Source organism: Pleurodeles waltl, chromosome 10 (assembly GCF_031143425.1).
Source record: "Pleurodeles waltl isolate 20211129_DDA chromosome 10, aPleWal1.hap1.20221129, whole genome shotgun sequence".
Taxonomy (NCBI): Eukaryota; Metazoa; Chordata; class Amphibia; order Caudata; family Salamandridae; genus Pleurodeles; species Pleurodeles waltl.
In genome coordinates, this window is record NC_090449.1 from 815,558,306 (window position 1) to 815,572,351 (window position 14,046).

The following is a 14,046-nucleotide window of genomic DNA, read 5'->3' on the forward strand; positions in this document are numbered from 1 at the left end:
AATGATCATCCCTCAGGAAGCCTAGATCTGCCTCCAGAGTATCATTAAGGTGCTCAATGGCAATTCTGGAGTCATGGATTTCTTGAAGGATGACTTGCAATTTATCAGTTGGAGGGCCTTAGAGTGTGAGCGGAACATATGCCTCCCCTGTATGGCCTGAGGAGCCATCAGAGTGGCTGTGTTGAGATGTCCCATGACTCTGCGTGGTGGACTTCCTAGTGTACTTAGTGCAGTCCATAGTGAGCGGCAGTGTGAGCTATGGGAGACAACAACTGGTTAGTGACAGTGAGCAAAAGTTGTAATAAATAGAGTTGGGCCTGAGTCACAAGCACACACCTTGAGTTTGCCCTCAGTATTTCAACTAGAGGGTTCAGGGGAAAGCAAATACCATGGGCAACAGGCATGTGGCAGGTCTGGAAAATATGTGGCAGGCCAAGGATCCCAGCAGGGGGACAGAGCAAGCAGATGGTTTGATCCAGATTGAGGGTTTGCACAGGTATAGTGAGAGCTGACTACTATACAGTATAAATATGGGTGGGCCTGAGTACCAAGGCACAAACGTCAAGAATGTTAGGGTTTTGCAATGTGCCGGGGCAGGTGGAAGCCTCTTGATGTCATGGACTGCAACTCTGAAGACTCATGCCGTCAAGCCCATACAATCATCTCCCACATGCCACTAGTTGTCTGGAAAAGGCAGGTCTGCAGCACAGTGGAAGGAGCGGAGTAGGAACAGGCCACAGTAAAGTCCACTATCTGTTTATGGGGCTCCAGTAAGGCCTGCAAGGCCAACACTGACTCGAAGGGAACCCACCAGGCCTGCTCAGCACATCTGCTGCAGCCCAAGATAAGAAGTAAGTATGGGTATTATTAGAACTCCCTATCGTGCAGTGAAAGCAGGAGGAGGGCCTGCTTCCTGACGCTGTGTCAATAAGGAGGATAAAGCTGTTTCGGGGCAAAGAGAGGTTCTTCCAGCTCATGATGAGTGATTGTGAGGGAACACTTTGCCCGATCTACGCGATCGGGTACCTTAGGCCACAGCCACCGGGAGAAAACCCACCCCACACCAGAGTGCAAGCAAGGGGAGGGGGAGGGACCAGCAGTCCCAGTGTCCACAATGTGTTTTTGGGCCCAGAGCCAGTCTGACAAGGCCACCAGAAAAGTGCATTTCCCTATGGCCAGCACCTCTCACTCCCTGTTGCCTGAACTCTGTATTACCCTGTAGTCTACACCTTTCCCCACAGGCATGTGTCAATGCAGAAAGGTCCCTCCTGCTTGCAGACTGGCCAGCGTGGCAAAGGAGGATACTCCCTTATAAATCGCAGCATCTGAGGTCACTCACCGGGGCTCCACAAGGCAGAATGAATGAGGGGAGAAAAGGCGAGCAGTCCAAGCGGGACTGCATAGCCTCCAGGCCTCCTTCCCTGCAGCTCATTCAGTGTGTTCCTCCTTGCTAGAGCTAACGTAAACAGTCAGAAATACCTCCAGGGATGGATAGTGAATTTCCCAATAAGAGAGACTGTTGCAGCATGGATTATGCCAGATGGTGTAAAATTCATGGGCACCCAGCGGGAGCTCTAGGGAGATGCGAACACAATCCTCAGCGCTTAGCCATGCTCCCCCTTTGCCTTTTAATCTGCATTTTCTATTTGTAAAAATGATAGTATTTGTTAATTACTTTACTTATAAAAAAGATTATTTGCTTGGCTTACATAGAATCTCAATTAAAGATAGTAACGGGCTTTGTAGTTCGGTAATAAATTCAAAGAGAAAGTGGAATGGAGTTCAAAGGGGCAACCAGATTTCCTGTTTCAGCTCGCAAATGATGTCAGCAAGGAGGTTAAACTTAAAACCAACAAGATTCAGTCTGTGCTTCTCTTTTTAAATATAAAACAAGCATTGGCAACAATAATGGGTTTGGCTTGTATTTTCACTTATAAGATGACTTATTGGATTTGCCAAAGATGTGGAGCAGGCTGAATTGCATTTCAGCAGTAGTCCAGCCAACGGAGATGAGCAGCTGCTCTGTGGCATCTGAATGTGTTTGGTAGGGACACCAGAAGTCATTCTGCTAACAGAAAGATTTTTTGGAAGTGTACCTGTGATGCCACTAGCAATTAGTTTATTTCGCCATAATGTAAACCATTGTGTCTTACAATGAAGAAAAGAGATGCATGTTTGAGATTGTTAGATCTGGAATCCTTGGCATGGTTTCCCCCTAATTTCTATAACTTTAGATCTGCTGTTTTTGCTCAATTCTTGTTTCCTGGCCCTAGAACTCTGCACACTTTACCCCTACTAACCAGTGCTAAAGTGGTTGTGCTCTCTGCTCAGAACCTGGTGACCTTGGCTTATATCCAATTGGCATATTTTGTGTTCATATACGTCCCTAGTGTGCTTGCAGCTGATGTGCCACCCACTTAAGTATCCATTTAAACATGTTTCATGCCTGCCATTGCAGACCCTTTGTGCATTTGTAACCTGACACATTGACCTGGCAAAATAAGTCTTTTGCCAGGGCCAAATGCATAGGCACTGGACAGCCCCAAGGGTGGGTGCAGTGTATTTAAGAAGTTAGACATGTACTTTTAAGTTTACATGTCCTGACAGTTGAAAAAACGTTACATTTATTTTTCACTACTGCACAGCCTATCTCTCCCATTGGATCACATTAGAGTTGCTTTATTTCAATTTATAAGTGTAATTTCCAAATGGGAAGAGATGATTAGTTCATGCTTGGTGTCTCTGTAATCCTAATTAAAAATTGTAACTTATGGTGAAGTCCGATTTTAAATTGCTGTTCTGAAAATGTCTCTTTTAGAAAGTTGGTATTTTCTTGACTTAGGCATGTGGTGCCTGCAGCCTGTCTCTGGTCGTAGGACTGGGTATAGTTAGGCTTTGTGTGTTCCTCCTAGACAGCCTCACATAATGGGAGCTTTGGTGTGGCTGGATGGACCAGCACTGGCAGGATGGGAGGGGGGAGCTTAGCAGAGCCCCACTTACACTTGAATAGGCTTTGTCCTGCATCCACGCAAAGGGTGCACACCCCTTGTTAGTTAGTCTGGAAAAAGAGCAGGGAAGGCAGGGCATCTGTTTACTTAAAAGGCATGTCTCTAGAAAATTAAAGACACAACTATGTATGAAGGAGAGGGGCCTCAGACATCACTACTTCAGGACACTTCTAGATCTGTGGATACTTACCAAGAAATAATGGACTGTGTTGCTAGAAGGGCTGCCACTCTGCTGGTGGACTGCTGCTCTAAAGGAACTGCTGCCCTTCTGTGCCGTCCTGCTGCCTGTGGCCCTCTTACTTTATTGAAAAGGCTGGCCTCCTGAGTTGAAGTCTCAGAGACTTAATGGGCTTTCAACAACCCTGCATCTCCATCAGGTCTCTGGACTCTGCCACACCTGTGCATCTACCCTGCCAAGTGGTGCCACCCTAGCACTTCACCCTTGGAAGTGGGCCTAAGGTGCTTTGCCAGCCTCTATGGATCCAGCAAAATTTACGCATCACCTCTGATGCACTGCTTAAGCCCAACCAGAACTGGTGCATCTCTGCTGCTGCATAGGTTAGACCTGTCGCAAATACTTGAATTGCTGCCACAGCCCGCATCACCTTCAGAAACGTCACTGCGTTACACCTCCTCAATGTAAGCGCTTGCATCTCTTATAGATGGCAGCCTCAACAACGACGTTGGTCTCTGCATTGCAGTGTTGTAGTTCCTCAGAACCATCTCATCACCCGGACTGTGTGCGGCATCCCTGACATTGGACTTTACATTGCAAGCCCCCCGGTAGGATCCCTGATGTTGACACAACAGGACCTTGCACGGCAACCTTGCAGACTCTTGGAACTGACACTTCGCCTCAACAGCGCAATGCATATTCAACACTGATCCATGCAATGCTCTGCAAACCAAGTTTTAAAGTACTCTGTTCAAGGAGTCTAACTCAGTCCATGTAGCTGGCCCATGCTCCATTGCATTCAGTCTGAACCTGTGACTTTGTCTCAGACAGCATGACCAGATGTCCACAGTTTGTCATTTTTTTTATTTTTTATTAAGCTCTATTTTTCTAACCTGGTGTGGAATCTTGTTTGTGTGATATTTTCACTGTTATATTGTTTGAAGTGATGCACATACTTTACACATTGCCTGTGAGCTAAACCTGATTTCTCTGTGCCAAGCTACCAGGGTGTGAGCACAAGTTAATTTGGGGTTTTGCTGTGCCTTACACTGAATAGGATTGTGGTTGATGCTTGACCAGGGCTCACACCCCAGTCAACCAGTAACCCAATGTCTAACACCTGCTATTTTCTGCTGTTGTGTGTATAAATGACATGTTGGAATAATTGGAGCCTACCTAACAGAGCGTGCAACAGTCATTAGCCTGAACCCCCGCTGATCCCACTGCCAGAAACTGTAGCTATCAGGCTGGGTGGAATGTTGGAAAGTCTAGGGAATCGTCCTGATGGCTCTGTTCTTTATCATAACCTCCCCATACCTCCTGGGTTTCTCCACACATTTCTTTTTTCCCAATGTCACAAAATGCATGATATTCACAGGGTGTGCCCTGCAGGTCTGATGGAGAGGTGGAGCAGCTTATCTCACATATGCAAAAATATATACAGTCACGTTAACCCAAGCCTTGAATGTAGACAATAGTGATATGTGTGTGTTCTCACCACCACAAGCTCCCTTTCTTAATTTAAAAAAGAATCCTCGTTAACAATGAGCAATGTGTGTCATGTAGCTCTTGATGCCCACTGTCTATAGATGATAATGCCACCTTCAGCCGACTGACCTGCTGTTGGCTCACACTGCATCAAGAAAAGACTTACTTTATAATGTAAATTTTCATTTTGCAAGCCATTGCATTCTTATGTTTCAGCGAGGTAGCCTTATTAGGTATGGCATAACCCCTCAACAGCCAATAAGAGGTAAGGCAAGGACTTCCTAGGTGGAAGCACACAGCTTTCCCCAACCAGATGCTGTACCCAAGATAATTTGCATATGGGCGGTTGAAAGCCACTCTCTCTCAGTAGTGTTTCTGTAGCTATTTTCATCTTAACTACATAAAGTATGGCAAAAGCTGTACTGTCAAGTCATGCTTAAAAATTCGAATTTTCTCTAGGGTTTACCAGTCATGCACACTAAGTTCCAAGTCACTACCCTAAACATGACTTGAGCATATAAATGTACTTACAATTTAATTGGTTTCAAATAACATATTGCCAGTATACTCCAGGTATACTGGCAATATGTTATTTGAAACCAATTAAATTGTAATTTGACTGTACGTTGGCATTTTTTCACTGCAATGTGGCTTTAAACACTTGTACTTTGCATATCATGGTAGGATGTCTTCTAAAGGATATGCATTTATTTTGCTTGCAGGTTACCTGGGGACATGGGGAGGAAACTTGATCTGTCTGGATTGACTGAAGATGAGGCCGAGCATGTTCTTCAAGTAGTCCAGAGGGATTTTAGCCTACGCAAAAAAGAAGAGGAAAGATTAAGGTAAGGTCACATTTTTACATTTATTGTATGACAAGTGCTTTATTAAAAAATCCCAAAGACTGTGGTTTGGAAAATCTTTTCAGATGGTTGAAGACGTTGTTTTATGGTAAGAGATTGCTCTTCGATTGAAAGTATTTGGTTCTTCACTAGGTTTCCAGTGAGACATACTAGTTTTCTTTGTTTGGTAGACTGCAGTGATCAAGTTATTGCCCCACCATACCAATACCATATTTTAGTCAGAATTGCATAGCAGTTGTCCATACAAGAATAGAAAATAATTTTACATGAGGCCAGGTGCCCTGATTTTTGCTGATCATAAAAAGCTGCCACTTTGAATTTGGCTGACTCAGTTTGGTATTAAAGAAATCCATTCTAAGTGCATCCACACATGATAATCTTATCATTTCCATAGGCTCAACTCACATATGCTTAGTGACTCTGCATATGTCCCACTATAGGTCATTCATACTGATCCCTCTGGAAGAGGTGTACACAATTCAGCACCAATTGTATTTTCTACATCACTTGTTCCCATTCTCAAAAGACTTTTGGTAGAGGTTTAGAGAGTCCAAATATGCACCCCTTTGTGGAACACGTTCCACTCTGAAGGAGAATGGGGGTGTGGCAGTGCACTCATGTCCCAGATTTTTGAGAGGCTGCCTTACCCATGTTAGACTGTAATGTAATTTAATTACATATTGTAGTTGAATAGCTGAGAACAGACCAGTTTGTATAGTGTAGATATTGTTGGCCTTGCAGGAGGAAGAGACACTATCCAGCCTCACTGCATCACCACATACAAGATAAAACACATGTCCATAAATAAATGTTAACAAAGCGAGTTGGTGGGTCATTAAGTAATGTAAAGTCTCTTTTGTACCTACAGTGTGCAAATCTAATGCATGTTACATATTTTAATTTTGATCATTACGCTTGCCATTTTATTTTAAAACGTTTGAAGACTTCACTGCATTGTTTCTATACTATGCACCATATATGAAGCAGCCCTTGTTCTGCAACACTTAGGGAGGAAATGTGTGGTGTAGTGTATTTTTGTCTTGTCAATTTCCCTGCTTAAGGAATGATATAGAAGTTTACATTGATAATTTCCAGATTAGCACATTTTATTGGCTTTACTACCAGCTCGCAAATGGCAAGGTAAGATGGATGACATGTATTGCAACACCCAAGGGGAAGAAATTAGAAAGTTAGCTTCTTTTTGACACATTTCTTTGCTCCTCAAACTAAAGTTTACCTTGGATAGCCCAATTTGGATTAATTTAATCATGTGTTTATTTTATTTTGTTCCTCAGTAAAAAGATGCTTAGTAATTGCGTGCTGAACATAGGTTAAGTTTTTAAGCAAGCTCATTTTCTCCTAAATCTACTTTAGCATTATGTGAGCCACATACAACAATGACACATTTAGTTTTTCACGTTTAAAAAGCATAACTTGAAAAGCATATAGTATCAGTTTTTAGTAAGGAATTCATTATTAGCCACAGTATTTCTTTTTCTTTTTATCTCTTCTCAAAGGAAATAACCAAAGCAATAAGAGACCTTTAAGAACAAAGGTTATTTTTATTTCTAACAAGTGCACGGTATTGGACCAGAAATAAATGTTCATAAAATATTAAAGATACAATTGAACATTTATGATTTTTTTTTTTTTACTTGTACGAGTCCTAAGCATGTCTAGATACTAAACCCAGTCTGTCATCTTCTTTGTACATGAAAAATAGGAGACTTATTTAAAAAGAAATACAAACTAGAGAAATTCTTGCCACTTGTTCAGCAATTCACAGAAATTCCAAAGTTTTGTAAACTTCCACAGTAACACGCAAATTATGGTGAGCACTCCTGAATTAGCACAAATGCGTATACATAAGTGCTGTAACATTTAAAGTGTCTCTTGAGCTACATGAAGGAACAATCAATTTCTTGATCAATGGCAGATAACTTAATTCTTTTGAAAGATCAAACTTTCAACATGCTTCCATAATGTCTCAAAACTGTTTGTACTTTTCAAGCAATTTTTCTGTTGGAGAAATTAATTGCAAAACAGTTTAAATCTATCCGCGACTCTTTCCTTTCTTTACTCCGTAATGCTGATTTTCAAATCTGCAATGAAATTACGTAAAAGCTCAATGTTTTTTCAAACCTTTTCCCAAAATTTCTGGTCGTTTCCAACCTTCTCATTTTGTCCAATTTCAAGAAGAAAAAAAAACATTCTTGTGGGTACAAAAGCCATATGTGCTAGGTAGCGCAAAGTGACATTTTGAGTGGAAATCACACTTTGTCTATAATGGACCTCAGTTGTCATGCACGTCTAGTTTGGTTGAATGTCTCATAATTAGAGTATATCTGTCGCTTTTCAGAAACTCCTGTCTGCTACTGATCAATACTTGCCTATGATTAGATCCTATGCCAGGATGTACTAAACGGCTAATTTCAGGGACTTGCGTTGTCAGGGGTGTTTTTTTCATGTCCCACCTTAGTCTTTCTCCCAATGAATTTCCTAAAACTACCTTTGATGTTCTTTTTAAATATTACCATTTGATTAAGGCAGTTAGTTCTGATTTTCTATAGTGAACTGTGAAATATGGCAAAAAGTAAAGCAATTGACTTTTAGGAAATTCAAAGCAAAGTCAACCTTTGCAGGTTAATGTGTTTCCTGTCTAATCCCATTTTTCAGATCATTGCATAAATCTTCACAAATTTGTGCATGCCCACATGATTTATAAAACAAAGCAACTATTGGTCAAACTGTTTCAAGGGACATATTGGAATGAAACAGTACATTAAAATAGAAGTAACTATTTCCCATCAACTTAATAATAATAAGTTGATTCCTTGTCTAGTGTGTTTTTGTGTTCTTTTGTGTGTTTTCATAACACGTACTTACATTTTTCTTCAATATGCACCAAGGTATATTTGAGTGTTGGGTATTGCACTATTATTGACACATTCTTTTTAACGGTCAGTTAACTTATTAATTCCAAATTGTCTTTTCTGCATGAGAAGGCATTACCTGCTGAGTTTTGTCTCATAAGAAAAATGCTGCCCATTTTATAGCCTTCTTCCAATTATCATTGGAACTTAGTGTCTCAAAAACATCTATTCTCTATTGTGAGAAAAGCTGAATAAAGTCAAGACTAAAGTCGAGTAGGGCCCTGTGACATGGTGGTGCATACAGTCATTTGAAGAACCTAATTAAAGGAGGGTGTTAAGAAATGAGGGCACTGATACTATGATTACACTTGATTTGATAAGGAAAAGTGCTGTGTTTTCCTAGAAGGCAAACAAGTGTGTGCTGAATGGTTTATGAGGACGAAGGACTGGTTGAACGTTCCTAATGCAATGAAACAAAAGTAACACTTTATATTCAGGTATGTGTATTGATGTAGCAAGATCTGTCTACGGATACAATTTAATTGTAATATTTTTCAAAGAGCTAAAATATTCATGCCTAGTTATTGCTGTTTAGAGTTCTCTGAAGAACTCCACCCTCAGATCTTTGTTGGATTGCAGTATGATTCCAGCAGTTCTGATGCTGACTAGAACGTGGTTCCAAATTCTTGAAGGATAAATGGAGAAGGCCAGTATTCTGATTTTTCTCTTTTAGCAGATTTAGTTTCAGCTCAAATGGTGATGTTACTTCTAGCGTGTTAGTGTCTTCCAGAGGTGGTAATACTTTTGGCCAACTATGCAGTGGTACATTTTGGTGATGGCCTTGTGTGTGACGCAGCTGGACTTGACAATGATGTGGGTTGAAGGGTGATCCAGCCAAGTTAGTTAAGGGTTAGAGTAATATGTTCACATTTCTTCAGGTCCTTTGCGACATGTTGTTCCCTTTCTGTTTATCAAGTTTATGGCCATTTAGTAAGAGATTTTTGTTTTCCACCCTGTCAGTCTCATTCATATTGCGGCAAAAGTATTCTGTTATCTGGCTTGTCCCATTCTCTTTTGGGATTCCTTTGCCTAATCATTATTTTCAGGTGTGTCATTCCAGTAGATGTAGTTGACATAAATAAGTACTGCGACACCCTGTAGGAAATAAATTGCTAAACGAAATCCAAGGACTGATAAATTGTGTGCTTGATGACATAGAGTTATCTGGTGGCCTTAAATTACTTATCCACAAAAAAGACGCATGATGACGATGCTTAGCGAAGGAAATGCATTGTGATACTTTGGACACTATTTACCTGCTTTGATGAGCTGATAATCATAAGAACATAAGAGACTATTAGTGATTTTGTGTGCTGGGCAAAATAAGTTTTATTGGCATCAAGATTGTGTTGATTGCAGTATGTTCTGTCAGTGGTTTAATGTTTATTATACATTTCTGTACACTTAGCACTCTAGCCATAATTGTATATTAACTGATGGCACCTATTTGTTTAATAATCAATTAAGGGTAGGAATGTGTACTTTCAATGAATAACATACATGATTCATGAAAAGACCATATAAATTATTTATTATTTACAGAGAAGGTAGGGACTTGATATAAAAATAGTAGTAGATGATTCTAGATAGAGAAGTTCAAATAGCCAGTAGAAAATGCTTTTGATTACAACTGATCATATTTGACTGAAAAGTTATTACACTTGAAAATTAATATTTAAACTTCTTGACTGGTTGGAATTTAACTTTGAATGAGCTTTTCTAGTTAACAATTTATGTTCTCCATGGCTTTAAAATACTTTATCTTAACAGATATACACTGCTGTAACCACATTTCAGGTCATAAGTTGTTAAAGTCTGTGAATAAGTCATTCAAAATTGTTGAGCATGTGTAGCTAAATCTTTACCTGCAACAGAATACATTTATGCACTGTAAAGATTTCCCAAAATAATTGTCCATAATGTGCACGTATTGGGAGATCAGATATTTTGTGTGGGTGGGTAGAATGTTTGAAAGCTATACGTGAAAGGAACTTTAGTTATACAGCCTTAGCATGCATTGGAAACCACAGATCTATAACATGTAAATTGCATACCTTGGTAAACATTTGTCTGTGTTTTGGAAAATACTTAGGAAGTTTCATGTTAATTGCAAGCATCCATCATACAGCAACATTACTTTGGGTTTAGTGAAAAACATTACTTTGGCTCAATAAACTGTATGGTTTCCACAAGAGTCAAGCTTAAGATTCTGCAGGAGGGGGAAGTTGTGACCCTGTTGTTGGAAAAAGATTTTGAATAACATTGTGTATGAAAATTAATGTGGTTAATCATAAATATTAGACTAATAATATCAATTATGCATAGGTGTAATCGCTCACTTGGACCTCTTGCCATCCCTTAAATGCAAGGATAGGCTGCTTCATATTCCAAAAGCTAGGAGAAAATCGTTGTGTTCTATAGTTTATCTACAAAGTAAGCTTATTATCGGTATAAATGTATGTTTTAGCTTCTTGGGATTACTATAATTTGTTCTTTGCAGATTTAGACATAGGCATATAAAAGAAAAATGTATGGGTGTTATTCAACGCCATACTATTGAAGTAGGTGTGCAAATATTGGCCTGCTGGTTACCTGTAGTCCACTACATAGAGATAAACAGACTTTATTAATCGTAATCTTTGCCTATTTTTATTAGCTGGCCCAATTTAGACGAAAAACCTCAGAGAAAGAGCATGTATGCACAAAGTATTAGAACCAACCATTAGAACAATATAGTAAGTAAGCAATAAAGAACACATAAAGTTTAAACTAGTTTAAGTGAAAAATACACCTTAATAAGAATACTAAATCAGAAATATGATTAGCAGATAAGTAGTCCGAAATTGAAACAGAATTTCTAAAAACGGAACAAATTCTGGAATGGGGAAAATGAAGTTACAATAAAATCGTACTTAATATTAGTTAATCCTCCTACTTTCCCGACCAATCTATGTTCATGCATGTTGACAAAACTATTAGCATACACTCACACAGTTAACATGCAAACGCAGGGACCCATTCCAAATAAGACATGTTATTATTACAAAGCACATTGTGGCTGAACATGGGTATCTGCCCTGAGGCTATCCCTAAGGCCACATTAAAGGGGTCCAAAGTAGAATTGGATTTATATCCGTGCATTTGGAATTTTTCAATACCAGGAATATCATTTGGAATTGTAAATATGCTGATCTTTTCACTCTTCAACATGTTCAGAAATAATTGATGTAGTGGTGCAGAACGCCAATGACAAATTTATAAAGAGGATCCCTTTGTTTGCTTATTTATATATTCAAGATTTCATTCTTTGGCCCAATAGATATATTTTTATGTGTTCCAAGAGTCCTAATGTTTTTATTTCCTTCTTTTCTCGCAACACTCTGAAAAACAGTATTGCAACAATATTGTTTTTGGATTTTTTTCCCCCGTTACTTGAACAATGCCCATAATTTTATTAGCTTTCCAATGGTGGTAGAAACTGGACATGTTTTTTTCTTTTTTTACATCAGTTTGGCAGATTGTATTTTTCTAATTAAAGTAGTCTTGGTAATTGAAGTTGCCATTTTTAGCACAGCTGCTTCTGAGGTAATGACCTCAGCAGTAATGAAAGTATGGCTCCATTATGCTTGTCAAAGTATTGTAGTTAAAGCCATGCGCACAACTGCTAAATCAATTGAACATTGCCGAGGCAGATCATTTTTTGTGGCTTTAGTGGATATTTATGTGAGGTATGCTAGAATCAAGCTTTTTAAAAATAAAATGTTTACTTATTTATGTGAAAAAATAGCGAAGAATGTTTATGTCTCTCTGTACACCAAATAGAAAGTTTCAGTGAAAATGCAAACCACTTCATGGCCACTAGTAATTAGTTTACTTCGATTAACAATGTCGGTGCCATTTATTGTAACTGTAACTAATACACTGTAATTACTTAAATAATGCAGTTAATGTGACAAAGCAACTAATCAGCGGCTGACAACATGGACTTTATTTCATTTTGGTTTCTTAGGGACATCTAAATACCATGTGACCTAGCATCTACTAAAATATTTTAAACCTCACTTTAAAAATCTAGTGTCTGTTGCAGAAACCAATTATATGTATCATAAATTGAAGGTTCTTTTTCAAATCGGTGTCCATGTCAAAATAGAAGGCAGTTCACTTGCACTGAGGTTCAAGGAAAAAGACCTGTGTCTTCTTTAGCACTGAACTAGATTATAAAGCCAGAGTCCTGTGAATAAACGGTACTCCTGAGCTGTTAATTATAATTATTCCAGCACATCTGGTTTCCTTAATTATTCACAGAATGCCTAAATTGCAAACTTTACTTTTGTATATCTTGACTGTATGAAACTCATCACTTTTCACCAGGTGAGCTCTGATATCACATCAGAAGTCTAAATTCTACACCTTGTCAGCTGTGCAGATCTTCAAATATAGATTAAATGATCTATTTGGTTTTAACAGCAGTGACGTCTGTAGAAGTGAACTTTAGGGGGGGTCATTACAAATGGAGCTCTGGCACATGCCCCATCCAAACCCACTGTAGAGCCACTACTGAAACAGAATACCACAAGGTCACAGATTTCTGTTGATGCCCTGTGTCTTCACCCCAAGTCTGTGAGAGGCACATGGTTTGACAGCCTCCTCCCCCAGTGATAGAGGCCTTGGTCCCCTGCCAAAAACTGTTCCGATGAGCAAATGCACAGATCCAGTCAGTGGAGTTGGTCCTATGCTGACAATATTTGTCCCTGCTTCTCCTACCACATATCAAGGATGCAGCTCTGCTAAATAATCCTAAAGGGGCGCACATGAGACTTGTGACTCTGCCTCTCCTACACCACAGTGATTTTAGTATGTTGGAATTTGGGTTACTGGTTGGGGTGTGAAACCCTACTCATGTAGAAACCACAATCTCTGTCAGGGTGAAACACATGCAAACCTCAAATTAACGTGTGCTAACCATCCAAAAAATGGCAAACAACTTTCCTCTCTGGGGTATTACATTTTTGTTTGCCAAACTATTCAGCACCTGTAGGAAATTGCGTTACTAGTTCAGGGGGGGGGAGCCCCCTGCTCAACCATCAACCACATTTCCTGTCACGGTGAAGTCAAAAGAAAAGCCCACATTAACCTGTGCTCAACCCTCTGTTAGCTTGGCACAAAACAGTCAGGCTTAACTTAGAAGCAATTTGTAAAGTATTTATGCAGTAATTCAAACAGTACTACAGTGAAAACACAAGAACAATCCCACACCAATATAGAAAAATAGAGTTAGATTAATACATTATTTTACGTCAAAATGACAAAAATGCAGTCAGTAGAATGAGAGAAATGCAATTTTAAGAATTTAAGTGAAAATAGTGCCTAGAAGCAGAAAGCGCCGGCTGTGGTTATCTGGTCACACCAGACCAGGCCAAAGTCACAAGTTCAAGCTGACCATGCTATAGCGTGAGCCGGATACAGGGGCCAAGTTAGCCCCGCTAATCAAGCATATCTTAAATCATGGTTGTGGAACATTACAAGATCCTCAGTCAAGGATGCAGCATGCAGCCGAGACAATGTGAGGTCCTGATGTG

General features: G+C 39.6%; 1 protein-coding gene across 2 annotated transcripts in view; it reads left to right on the plus strand.

Moving 5' to 3' along the window:
• MYRIP (myosin VIIA and Rab interacting protein) overlaps positions 1–14,046 on the plus strand; it is a 1,334,264-nt gene that overhangs the window by 185,333 nt on the left and 1,134,885 nt on the right. For both annotated transcript variants that reach the window (XM_069211480.1, XM_069211479.1), the window contains exon 2: positions 5,394–5,516. In XM_069211480.1, the coding sequence (XP_069067581.1) occupies positions 5,407–5,516 (110 nt within the window). In that variant the 5' untranslated portion in view covers positions 5,394–5,406. The remainder of the gene's footprint in view (positions 1–5,393; positions 5,517–14,046) is intronic.